The sequence below is a fragment of the Leopardus geoffroyi genome, chromosome B3 (assembly GCF_018350155.1).
Source record: "Leopardus geoffroyi isolate Oge1 chromosome B3, O.geoffroyi_Oge1_pat1.0, whole genome shotgun sequence".
NCBI lineage: Eukaryota > Metazoa > Chordata > Mammalia > Carnivora > Felidae > Leopardus > Leopardus geoffroyi.
This window is the reverse complement of record NC_059337.1, coordinates 108,218,668-108,232,472: the sequence shown is the minus strand read 5'-3', so window position 1 is coordinate 108,232,472 and position 13,805 is coordinate 108,218,668. Positions and strand designations below refer to the sequence as shown.

The 13,805-nt window shown below is 42.5% G+C and overlaps 1 protein-coding gene across 1 annotated transcript in view; it reads right to left on the bottom strand.

The window, feature by feature from the left end:
• Window positions 1-13,805, bottom strand: part of PRKCH (protein kinase C eta) — a 235,508-nt gene that overhangs the window by 99,689 nt on the left and 122,014 nt on the right. The window contains exons 3-7 of the mRNA XM_045451174.1: window positions 11,733-11,883; window positions 9,229-9,263; window positions 5,338-5,426; window positions 3,859-3,988; window positions 1,557-1,684 (exon numbers count right to left, since the gene is read on the bottom strand). Coding sequence (XP_045307130.1) covers window positions 1,557-1,684; window positions 3,859-3,988; window positions 5,338-5,426; window positions 9,229-9,263; window positions 11,733-11,883 — 533 coding nt within the window. The remainder of the gene's footprint in view (window positions 1-1,556; window positions 1,685-3,858; window positions 3,989-5,337; window positions 5,427-9,228; window positions 9,264-11,732; window positions 11,884-13,805) is intronic.

The following is a 13,805-nucleotide window of genomic DNA, read 5'->3' as shown; positions in this document are numbered from 1 at the left end:
GACACTTATAAGATAAGCTGCCACCAGACAACAGATGAGAAGTCTAACACTCTGTAGCTTTTGACCTATTTAGCTAAAAAACCCAGCTCATCTGGAGCGACTTCCAAGCAATGTTTCCAACAAACAACTGTGCAACTGCTTGAAGCTACAAGGATTTTACTTACTCGCCCCAGTAAAACAGTGATTACAGATTATCAAATGGATAGACTGAAAAATCCAATTGTTTTTAATAGTTTCTCCTCCAGGTCTCTGCTCATAAATATTTCAAAGACAGAAAAATTTTACCAGCATGAATCTCACTTCCTCCACTTAAATACTTCTCCTGGTTGGGCTGGTACTAGCCAGAAAACTCTAAGCCAGTATTTCTCAATCTTTTTTTTTTTTTTTTTTAACCCATTCTTCTCTTTGGATAGACTTAAGGTTCTTTTCATGCTTTGCTGTCAAACAACAGGTAATTTTGTTTTTTCCACTTTCAAATAGAATATCAAAGATACTTGGTTCAAATGACAAATGACATTGCCCACTCAAGAGGTTTTGCCACATGGTCTACCTTATTCTCATTACATTTTAGGAGCCCTGGTGCAAGCTTAAATCCTTAACCTATGCCCTTCAGGAACAGCTATCTCATGCATTAGAAATACCCCTCATGGTATTAGCATCCTGCCTGTCTCTCCATGAGCTAGACATTAGACTTTGCGAATGCTTTCCTGAAATAAAGGAATACAATGTCTGTCCAAGGCCCTAGTCTACTAGTAATAAGGAAATGGGATGGTGAGTACGGACATTTTCTGGATAACCAAGAACTTGACTGTGATTGTGCTTCTCTTCCTAAGTACCCAGAGATATTTAACAGTTAACTCTAGAGTTTTCCTAAACCGAATGTCAAGCTGCACCTTTCACAAACCACAGCAGTAGCCACGGCTCTTTCCCAGCAGTCTGTAGACCCAGCCAGGAAGGCAGCAAAAGCACTTGGGCCTGGGAAGTGGTCGAGGCTCTAACGGTCAATAGCAAGGAGGTCACTCAGGGAGGTTGCAAGACAAAACATGTCCACAGCAACTGACCAACTCCACCCACTCCCAAGAGCCGAGAGGAAGGAACTCCTGTTTGTCGCTGAGTTTGAGAGATAAATTCACAATCCATAAACAAAAACTGCAGAACAGCTAGACTCCAGCGCGGTGGAGAATCTTCAAGTTCAACCCCTTTAGAGAAGAGGAAGCTGAGGCCCACAGTTGCTGGTCAACTGTGCCGCCAGGGCCCCAGCTGAGAGTTAAGAGGATAACCCAGGGCCCTGGATTCCAGGGTTTCATCAGACCACACTGACAGGAAGCTAATTACAAAAAAAAAAAAAAAATCCTGCTTCCTGCTTGTCATTTCTTGTCATATAATTGTATAAAGAATCTTCTTTTTGTGGACCAAAATGCTCTTTAAAAATACAATAAATCTGCAAATATGTTTGCTGACATTAGGAACTTTGATTATGCCACATTCCCTCATTCGGACTCACTGCATCTGAGCAACTTCTAAATTACAATACGGTGAAAAAAGCAAAGTCTCACCGAGGTTGGAGAAATATTTCCGGGCTGGAGGCCCATCCCGGCCAGGGTCTTGGCGAGCTCCACCGCGTTCACCCCACAGTTAGGGGCCACGTTTGCCTGGCATCGAATGTGGACATTCATCTTACATACTAGAAGGGAGAGGAGAAGGGAATCCACGTTCAGGAAGGAGCCAAGCCAACACGTGCTGCAAAAAACAACTTTAACAACCTGAAAGATGATGACAGAGGAATTCTACGGGCTGAGCAACGCCATCTTCTCATAAACCTGACCTTGCTCTCAAAACAATCCCTGACACTTTCTCTGTGTCTGCTTTGTGCCGAAGCGGAAAGTCTGGCACACTGAATGAAAAATAAATTTCACATCCATTTCTCTCCACTGTGACTTGATGAAAGACATTCACCTAAATCATGTGTACTAGGCATGGCCGATTGACAAGCATGATTCAATACAGAAATCAAAATGTTCATCACAGTGACAATTCAAGGAACTCACAAGGAATCATGCCAACGGACTTTATGCTTTTCTTTGTATTGCTCAATAAAAGGCAGCAATCTAAAGGCCACATTATAGAGCACTGTTCAAACAGGATGGAGATGGTGTTTCTGAGAGAAAAACCTCTAAGTAAAGCTTTCTTTCCGAGTACTGTTGTGGTTGGGTAGCCCTCGCAGCACAGGACACGGCATCCTGTGGGGGCTGTGCTTCTCGGCACTCAGCCTGTGGTTCTAACTCCTTCGTGGGGGAGAAAAGCAACTTTTTTAAAGGTCAAAGTAAATGGCAGTTGGAAGAGGACAGAAGCAAGCTAAGTTCCTGGTGCACAGGAAACTGACTCGGGAGGATGAAGGACCCAAGGTTTAATCAGCAGAAAGAAAGTTCCGTCAGTTTCTTTCCATGGGCACTGCTGACGGGAGGTAGGAATGGAAGAGCAAGCAGCAGATGCCTGGAGCGTCCACCTATCTTTGGAAGCGTGCACAGATCCCGGTTTTGTGGGGTCTGCATTTGTGTAATTTAGGGTGCCCCTCTTTAAGAAAAAGAGTATCCAATCGAGTGGAGCTCTGGAAGACACCTTTGCAGGGAGGGAGCCTGAGGCTGAAGCCTCATTAGCTTCACGTGCCCTTTCTGAAGAGCCAGGTGACAAGAAAAGCAAAAATTATAGGCGATGGATCGCTACAGGTGCGCTACCCTCCGGCCTCAGGGGGCAAGGACAACGCAGATGAGCCCCACGCATGGCTCTGCATTGTCAGCAACAACCATACAAAAGCAGAAAGTGACTTTTGCACTGGAAACCCACACCGGGGGGAGACCTTCCAGGTTAAGACCCAGCAAGGCCAGAACTGAAGCTACACATGAGCTGGTTGCTGTTTTGGCTCAAAACTAATTATTTAATATATCTAGGAAAAAAGAATTATTAAGTGAAGTTCTAATGAGATTACAGAATTTGTCTTTCGTAAAGACAAGTGACTAGTCCCTTTCTGTCGACAGAAGCGGGCTTTGTAAGTCCAGGCAATAGATGGAAGTCGTCCAGCTGCAATGATACCAACTCTGCCTCCCCCAGTCACTCAGGATTTATCTAAAGCTTAAGGCTGACATTCACTTGTATTTCAGCATGGGACTGCATCCCAGGATGGCCATATTGTTACAGCAACACCCAGTGGGAGATAACTCAAGGCCAACAGCTTCCCAACTCCTCGCAGGACAGGAATCAGTCCTTAATCCCAGACCCTTTGCTACAGCAAAAGCTCCAAACTCGGGCTCCACTGGGCATAGTTAGTGAGGTGCAAGTCCGTGGCTGAAGTTTAAGCATCCTTCACACCCCATACCTCTCCAATCTCTATCAATCTCTTCGAGAAGACTCAGGGCAGCTCTCTTTGTGCTTTTACTCAATTCTTGCTTATTTCTGGTAAAGGCACTAGACCTACTCTCCTGCCTGTTCTTACTCATAACTCAAGCCTCTCTTTTTTGGGCACCTTGCCTCCTACCGTCTTCTATTTCTGACCAAGATCCCATTTCCCGCCTTTTTCAAATATACAACAATTAGCAGGCACTCGGCACTACACAGATGACAGCCAGCTAGACAGAACACTGAATTTAACAACTGACTAAATCTACAGTTAGGAACTCTTAAAACCAGATGTAGCTCTTTTTACATGCCTGACAAGGGACACATACATATAGAACCGGTAAGATTTAATTTACAAAGTATCCAAAACCACCGGTCCTAGGTCAGAATCGGAACCTATAGAATTCCGAAAGCTTGCGGCACGGTGACCTCATGAAGGGGGCACGTGGCAGCCCAGCATCTCACTTTTACACTGAAGTCCTTGTCGCATTATCCCCCAGAGCAGGGAGCCACAGTGATCGCAGAACGTTGGCACTTTGTAGTTGTGGACGCTGAATTTGTGCGGGATGTTGATTCCGAACCTCTGTTCAGCGATCTGTAAAAAGGGAACAGAAGGACAGGAGCTAGCATTCCAGGCCAACACCTTTCATGCAGATGTAACAGGAGCCCCCCAAGTGCAAAGCGTTACCGTGACACCTGAGCTGGGTATATCATTTCACTGTACTCAGGCCTAACTCACCAGACTGTGCCCATTTCCTAATGAACAAGACTCAACAGAAAGGGTGTAGTGAGCATTAGATTGTTCACCCTTTGGGAAGATAAGTAGAAATTAAAACCATTTTATCATCTTTTATATTCAGGCTGTATATCTCTCCCTGCCAACTCCCCCACACCCATATCTATTTCCTAGAGCCTCTTAGCTTCAGGATTAAACAGGTCTTTTATAGACTATATCCACTTGTTATTACCAGGAGTTTTTCCAGATATTGTGGGGGGCAGAGGGGAGAAGGCAGCACCCAGGGAGCATGGAACTGAAGAAGGGATTCATCCCAGGGGACATTCAAGTGGCTTCCTCAGCCCTTCCAGCCTTTGCCTGGCATTTGTGTTGTGACAATCTGAGGGCAGAGGTCCTGCTTTAATCTCACAAACTGATTCCAGCAAATAATCAGACCAGGCACATGCTGTATGTGTACTATGTGTGTGCTATATGTGCTAATGGTTGATATATGTGCTATATGTGTGCTGTAGGGCATCATTGAGTTTCAAAGTCAGACTCTCTAGTGCATCTGTAAATCCGCTGATTGTCAGCAATATTCCATCTGCTTTCTAGCTCCAGAATCTGGAATGTGCCTACCCTAGCTGAACACAATACAAGTTACAAGAATGAGGATCAGGCATTTATATACAGAAATGCATCCTCCCTGATATTTGGGAAGACAATGGAGGAGGCTAATGGTCGCCTTATTGAGAAAGCACAATTTACAGTTAACAAATACTCATCACATCAATTCTATCCTGCTTAACCCTCACAAAAACTGCGTGAAGGAAATATGAATCCCATTTTTAAGACTGAGCTAAGAGAGAAGCTAACTAGCAGAGGCTGGATTCCACATCAACTCCTGGTCATGTGATGGCCAACTCAGGGATCTTTTCGGTCAGTCCTCCAAAAACTCTCTCCGAATTAGCAAAATTGATCCTGAGAGCTTGTAACCAGCTGATCAGTAAGTGGGATCAACTCAAGGACAGGTCAAACTACACAAGCATAGAATTAAAAATACCATAATATAAAAAAGAGAGAATTCAATTCTGATACCACCATCAGCTTCAAAGAGCGTGGCAGGGAAGTGGAAAGAGGTGGGAGTGAGAAAAAAAAAAAAAAAGAGAGCGAGAAGCATGCACGTGAGCTTGTGCAGGCACTTAATTAGCAAACTGCTATCTTCTTACCTTTGAATCCACTTTGTTAATATTATTTTGGCAAGTGCAGGCCGTAACAATTAGGTGATGGCAGCGCTTATGGACGACACAGGTGCACACTAGGAAATTAAGCCCACAATTACACATTCATCGGAGGCTGATGGTCTACCAGTTACAGTCGAGTCAACAAGGGCTGCACCGCGTCAACAAGGGCTGCAAGCTGACTTGATGTGGGTGTCTGGCCCACATGATGGCAGCCAGCACACCCGTCCTTCCCATCGTCTTTACTATCAACCTAACTCGTGCCTTTGCTCACACTCAAACTATTTGCACTCAAGTCCTGAGCTTATTTCGTCCTTTCTGGCTTTGATCCCACACTCACCCCCACAGGAGTCCTCTCACAGTTTAATTCTGGTCACCTTGCCCCATGATCTAAACCTTCAATGGCTTTCTCACGGCCCATGAGTAGAGTTCAAATTTCCCGGCCAAGTGTCAGGCCCTCCAGAAGCTAGCCAAGCTTACTTGTTACCTTTCTTCTATGGGAGCTCTTTGTTCCAATAGAAACTAGACTAGCTGCTCTTCCTGGAGCAGGCTTCGCCCTCCCTGCACACTGACCGTGTCCTGCTTCATCCCTAGGATATCCTCTTTGCCTACCGCCTAACTAAATCTTAAGTTTGTATCAAGACAACGACTTAAAAAATGTCTCTTCCGTTAAAATATACTATCCCTGGCTCCCCTTCTAGAGAGACTAAACCATCTCTGTCTCCTCAAATCTCTACAACCCTTAGCTTGCCTGTCGTTTCAAATCTTCCACATATAGCCTCTATAACCCTTAGAATTCCTGGGCAGCATGATGCCTCAAAGTAGACACTCATCCAATATTTGCAGGATGACTCAGTCAACTATTTAAACACTTAGAACTTCTGAATAACTTTTTTTTCCATTTTCATCTGGATGCTGACACAGTGCAGACAGAATTCAGTTTGCCATTAAAAGATGAACAATCCGCAATGAAGCAGTATGAAAATACGTGTTATTTTTCAGATCTTTCAGGGCATGTGGAGGTTTTTAGGATTAAATACATAAATACAGATGACATGTCAGCAAATAGCAATATACGTTAAAAAAAAATCTAGCTTTCATCAGACTGAATTTGCAGGAGAACCAAATTGAAAGTTCCCAGAGAACTGATCCTTTTATATGAGGGGATCTCAAAACCATCCCTCACTAAGACAAAACCTACATTCTAAGGAATCTGAGGTTTGCTTGTTTTTTATCCATTAGCTTGGCTAGAGGTTTATCAATTTTATTGACCTTTTCAAAGAACCAGCTTTTTATTTGGTGGATTTTCTCTATTGGTTTCCTAATTTCAATTTTACTGATTTCTGCTTTAATTGTATTATTTCTTTTCTTCTGCTCACTTTAAGCTTCTCTCCTTTTTCTAGCTTCCTAAGACGAAAACCTAGATTACTGGTTTTAGATCCTTCTTTCCTAATAAATGCATTTAATGGTATAAATTTTCCTCTGAGTACTGTTTTTACTGTATCCCACAAATTTTCATAAACTCTATTTTCATTTATTTCACAATAGTTTTTATTTTTCTTGAGTCTTCTTTTACCCATGTGTTATTTTGAATGTGTTGTTTAATCTCCAAATATGTGGGGGGGGGGGGGCTTTCCAGCTACGTTTCTGATTCATGTGTGCATTAATTCCACTGTGCTCTGAAAAAATACTTTTTATGATTTCTATTCTCTTAAATTTGTTAAGACTTACATCATAGGCCAGAATGTGGTCTATATTAATATTCCTTGTGAGCTTAAGAATGTATATTCTGCTGTTGTTAGGCGGGGTAGTCTATAAATGTCAATTTGATCAAATTGTAATATCCTTACAGAATTTCTGTCTGCTGGACCTTAGTTACTGAGATACTGAAGTCACCCACTGTAATAGTGGATTCGTCTATATATCCTTGCAGTTTGATGAGTTTTTGCCTCATGTATTTTTATTCTCTGTTGTCAGGTGCCTATATGTTAAAGGTTATTACGTCTTCTTGAAAAATGGATCCCTCTTGAAACGGGAACCTTCTTGCACTGTTGGTGGGAATGCAAACTGGTGTAGCCACTCTGGAAAACAGTGTGAAGGTTCCTCAAAATATTAAAAATAGATCTACCCTATGACCCAGCAATAGCACTGCTAGGAATTTACCCAAGGGATACAGGAGTGCTGATGCATAGGGGCACTTGTATCCCAATGTTTATAGCAGCACTTTCAACAATAGCCAAATTATGGAAAGAGGCTAAATGTCCATTAACTGATGAATGGATAAAGAAGTTGTGGTTTATATATACAATGGAATACTACTTGGCAATGAAAAAGAATGAAATATGGCCTTTTGTAGCAACGTGGATGGAACTGGAGAGTGTGATGCTAAGTGAAATAAGTCATACAGACAAAGACAGATACCATATGTTTTCACTCTTATGTGGATCCTGAGAAACTTAACAGAAGACCATGGGGGAGGGGAAGGGGAAAAAAAAGTTAGAGAGGGAGGGAGGTAAACCATAAGAGACTCTTAAAAACTGAGGATAAACTGAGGGTTGATGGGGGGTGGGAGGGAGGAGAAAGTGGGTGATGGGCATTGAGGAGAGCACCTGTTGGGATGAGCACTGGGTGTTGTATGGAAACCAATTTGACAATACATTTCATATTAAAGAAAAAGAAAAATGGATCCCTTTATCATTACATAATTCCTCTCCTTATCCCTGAAAATTTTCTTTTTTCTGAAATCTGTTTTGTCTATTTCATTTGACTAATGTTAGCATGGTGTACCCTTCTCAACCAGGTATTTGGTTTTATGCCCCTTAACAAGATGTGAACATTTCTCCTGACCAATGGTCTTTCCTGCTCTTTCAACAACAGGTGGCCCACTAAAAATCAGCCCATCAAATATCCTGGCACTATGCAGAAGAATGACCTGAGGTGACTAAAGGGCATGTCCCTGTGCTGGAGAGGTGCCTAAAGGTGACATCAATTCTCACCTGTGAACTATGCTGTCACCTGAGTCTGAGATTAACAGCATAAAGTCAATTATTGTTGCCATAACAGTATTGTTTTCCAAATTCGAAAATGCAGAATTGCTTACATGTGAAAATGAAAACTACATCCAAGAGTGTGTCCTACTCCATTCTAAGGGAAATAACGTTCTACCTCACCTTCTCCAGAAGAGAAGGCAGAATTTCCTTATTAACATGGAGGCTACCACTCCAGGATATGTAGCGCTATTTTATCAATCATCTGTAGAGTACAAATCAAGAAAAGAGGTACCATACATATATACCGTATAATGATGTTCAAGCCAACAACAAGAAAGGGCCCAATAGAAGACAAATCAATCCAGTCTGGCCAAATCTAAGTAAGAGCCTTCTTTCACTTGTTTCTCTCTAACTTCCAACAGTGCTCACATTTTCTTTTTTCTTTCTTCTTTTTGGAGTTAGAAAATGAAAAAGGAGCTGGGATAATAGTTTCGATTCCCTCTGCAGGTAAACATCAATGCTGTGCCACTTCTCACCTCTACTAACACTGGGGTTGTAAAAGACAACAATTTCGCTTCGGGATTGAAGGGCACCTGCTCACAAAATGGCATTACCTGTAGTGCTTTCATGTTGTTGCAGAGACAAAATTCCAAACAATTAAACTTCATCAGGTATCTGGGCTTTAGAAACGAAAATGCCCCCTCTATGGGGTCTAAAATGTAGCCGAAGTTTAAACCACAACTAAAAAGCAGTAATTCTGTAGGGGTCTCACCTGACCCGCTGAGTTATTTATCACAGTATTAACGAAATGTATCCTGTTTCCTCTTAGTATAATCAGTCTTTAGCACAAGAACAAGATTAAATATGGTTTTCAAAAGTGTTTTCTTACCTTGACATTGATAACCCTGTTTCCCAAATACTCCCCTGTTCAAGACAATAGAGAAAAAAAAGTTATCATCAGTCAAAATATTTCAGCAACAATGCTCCTCTAAGCATGGTACTTAAGGAAAACGAACGCAAGCCATCCCCTGCTCCTGTATGAAAAATACAATTTCAGAGAAGGGGCCAAGGTGAGGTGATTTCTGAGCGCTTGTCTGTTACCACGAGACACAGAGGAAGTCACCTGATTCGAATGCTCCAGTGACACACACAGGTGGGTATCGGCGATCCTCCCTGTACCACCTCCCCCTACGGCAAACCCGGGTCCTCGTCTGCTTGTGTGACTGAGTCTCAGCTTGAAGCCTCACTCCACCACCTTCTTTGGCATTCTCACCCCCATCCGCATAAAGATGCGCAGGTAGTGAAGCAAACAGAGGAGTCCACTGCGGCTGCCTGGCCTGGGGCACCCTTCCTCTTCCCTGTGCCCACATCACCCCCCTGGAGTCCAATGGGGGGGGGGGCGGGGACAGAAGTGCCGCCACAAGAGACCCGTCAGGCCCACAGCTACCATCTTGGTCTCTCCCTAAATATCTTCTCTGGATGGTGATATTAGCATCATTGTCATTTAACAGAGAACACATTTTATTATTTTATTAAGCTCAGAGGTTGTGCCAGGCACTGAGCCAAGCTGCTGACATATAGCATCTCATTTAATCCTCACAAGAGTCATGTGAGGCAGCACACATAACAGGAAGGCTCAGAGCACAGACCCTGACACCAGATGGCCTAGGCATGATTTGGGGCATGTTGTTAACTCCTTTGGGCCACAGTTGCCTCATCTATAAAGGGCAATAATGATCGCAGTACCTACTTCATAGGGTTATCATGAAGATAAAGAGAGTTGATCATGTAAAATGCTTAGAATAGTGCCTGGTACTTTAAGTGCTATATAGAAGTTTATTATACAAGCAAAAAAAAAAACAAAAAACAAAAAAAAAAAAAAACCTTATCTTTATGTTACAAATAAGGAGACACTGATGAATTATATAACTCATCTAGTTGGTGATGAGATTGAATGCCAGAGTCCATACTCTTAACCATAATATGTGGCACATATATCAATATTGTGTGCATATGAGAGAGAGCGAGGCGGGGGGGGAGAGAGAGAGAGAGAGAGAGAGAGAGCAATCGAAGGCTGGTTGAGTGGGAGTTAATGTTTCCTTGGTGGAAAACATTTAGTGAAATTACCAAACAAGTTTCCATTAAGAACGTTAGTTGAGGTCACAGGTTGTCACCACAAATACCCACAGGGGCAGGCAGGTCACATAAAGGAGGGAGGCAGAACGGTGTGACATGAAATAGTGACAGACCTTGTAGGTCAGGTAAACCGCAAGGAGAGGAGGATGGCAGCTACCTCGGGTGTTCAGACCTACTGCAAGGGCAGAAAATGGGTTCAAAGATGCCAGAGCTTCTGATTTGTTCAGTAGGAAGTGCTGCAGAAGCCTGCTTCTGAAGACGAGCGTTGTGATGGCACATTTGTAGGCATCGTGTCAACAGCCAGCTTAGGGTCTCTGGTTTAGATAAGACTCTATTCTTAATTTAAAATTCCAGGAACACTACCCCTGGATTCTGACTGCTAAAAGGTATAAAAACCAAAGCAATCACAAAACAAAACAAAACCTCACAAAATACAAACTCATTAATCAATACTCAAAAAAATTACCCTGAACCAAGAGCTTTTGACTTAAAGGGACAAAAGTTTCCAACAAAAAACAAGGATCTGTTTTCCATGCTATACAGATTAAACAGTCTTTTCTACCTCAGAGATGGGTTTGTATGTATATGTTCGGATGTGTGTGAGGGGGCATTTCCTTCCTCTTTCTAAACGTGCTTAATGTTATCTCTAATTGAACATAACTATTAAATTTATTTTACATTATAGATTTGTCACTGAGGCTTAAGCTTCAGTCACATGTATAATAAGATGCTGCCCCAATTCATCTAAAAGTTCTCAACTGTTAATTATCTCAATTCCTAAATGCCAAGGATTATAGTATACAATCACTGAAAGTTATTACCTTTGGCCACATACCATAAGGCTGAAGATTACTGTGTGCTTACTTGATCTGCAGCAGTTAATTTCTATAACTCATCATGTGACTACTTTTTTATTTTCTCTCTTACTCAGGGGCTGATTATCCAATTTATTGATTATCTATGTACTGATTGATTAGCTTCCCTAATTACTGCTTTTTAACCAGTTCCTGTTCATTAGCACCTTTCCCCAAAGGACTGGAAAAAGAAATAACACCTAAAACTTGGATCTGCAAATGGTTCAGATGTTTTTCATTGGCAATTTAAATCGCCGGGTCAACATATTAGAATGAAAGACAAAAATCAGATCCTAAAACAATTCTTAACAGTCATGTTTCCTTCTAAAACCACACACAAGCAGAGGAGGCCTGGATTATAGAAAGAAGCTCCTAGGAAGACAGAAGCCAGGGAACCACTTACCAGATGAACTCCCTGCAGTGAGAGCAGTAGGTGGGCTGCCTCAGGTATGTGGCCATAAACTTGTGTCCATTGATTTGGTGGACACGCCTTCGCATAGCCCTTTGGCGCTTCCTGGTAAAATGTTTGAAGATTCGGTCTCTCTGGAGAGTTGCTGTACATTAAAAGAAAGGAGAAAAGAATAATGTGCAACAAATCTAGCTGTACCTAACATATGGGAAAGCGTAATAGCTCCAAACACTCTCCAAAATTGTTTCTTCTTTCTTCACGATGCACAACACCCCAGAACATCCCTGTGCTTCCTAGTGACCTTAGGACTCCGAATTTGTAAGGCTGGACCTAAGTGAACTCTGAGATACCCACTGCCTGATTAGAACTGGCTACCTGGGACCAGTCTCCCCAGCACACACCATGAGTTCCCCAGGGTTCTAATGTTCCGGTATGGGACATTAGCCTGGCCTTCTAGCTCCTGTCCAGCTGGATGGGACCTCAGGTCCATAGATTGGTATAACTATGAGCAGGTAAAACAGATTTCTCATTATTTGCCTTTCATTCTGGCATCCTCACCAACAGAAGGAGGGAATGGCCATAGCCCAGTGAGAGTGCTGCCCAAAAGCATCAGTCTCAACACCATCCCTGTTAACCTGGAATGGTTAACTTGGGCTTGGTGCCGACTTCCTCTTCCAACCTCACATTTTAAAAATGGTGGCTCCTCGGGGCGCCTGGGTGGCGCAGTCGGTTAAGCGTCCGACTTCAGCCAGGTCACGATCTCGCGGTCCGTGAGTTCGAGCCCCGCGTCAGGCTCTGGGCTGATGGCTCAGAGCCTGGAGCCTGTTTCCGATTCTGTGTCTCCCTCTCTCTCTGCCCCTCCCCCGTTCATGCTCTGTCTCTCTCTGTCCCAAAAATAAATAAACGTTGAAAAAAAAAAAATGGTGGCTCCTCAAGAATCAAAACTGCTCACCATTTAAAGATAGTAAATTAACTTTCCCAAGGTATAGAGAGACTTCCTCAATAATGCTTTCTGGGGCTCCTGGGCAGCTCAGTTGGTTAAACGTCCAACTCTTGATTTCAGCTCAGGTCATGATCTCATGGTTGTGAGATCAAGCCCCCCCCAGTGGGCTCTGGGCTGGGTGTGCAGCTTGTTTGAGATTATCTCTCTCCTTCTCCCTCTGCCCCTCCCCCACTTGCACTCGCTCTCTCTCAAAAAGAAATAAATGACCTAAAATAAAATAATGCTTTTCAATTAATCACTTCAATGCAAAGAAAATGTAAGAAAGATACAAGAATAATCTAATAAATTTTAAAACCCGGAAGAAATAGAAGATTTCCATGGAAACATAAATGACTAAAATTAATTGAGCTACATAAACCAAATAGATGAATTTTTTTAGAAAAAAAAATGATAAGATTTTCTAAGGACTGCCTCTTGAAATCATCCAGGCCCAGATAATTTCATGCGTGAATTATTTTTAGCCTTTAAAAACAAGATGATGCTAGTGTTGAAACCTGTTCCAGAATAGAGGAGAAATTCCCTGTATTTTTATAGGGAACTATATGATACAATCCTAGGACCAAAAGATAAAACAGATACATCTAAAGATATAACAGGAAAAAAAAAAATCAGGGGTTAGTAATCATTTTTTATGTCACAGACTCCTTAGTCCAGTGAAGCAAGCCTATGGATCCCTTCTCAGAGTCAAGCTTTATAATCTTAAAAAAAAAGTACACACACACACACACACACATAATTACAAAGGAAATCAAGTATCAAAATATATTTTAAGTGAGATAGAATAATATATATATATATTTTTTATTTTGGGAGTGTGTGAGTGGGGGAGGGGCAGGGGGAGGGATGGAGGGAGGGAGAGACAGAGAGAGAGAGAGAGAGAGAGAGAGAGAGAGAGAGAGAGAGAATCTTAAGCAGGCTCCACACTCAGCCTAGAGCCCATCAGAGGGCTCTATCTCACGACCATGAGATCATGAGATCAGGTCATGATCTGAGCCAAAATCAAGAGTCGGACGCTTAACCGAATGAGCCACCCAGGCACCCCAAGAACAATACAAATTTAAATT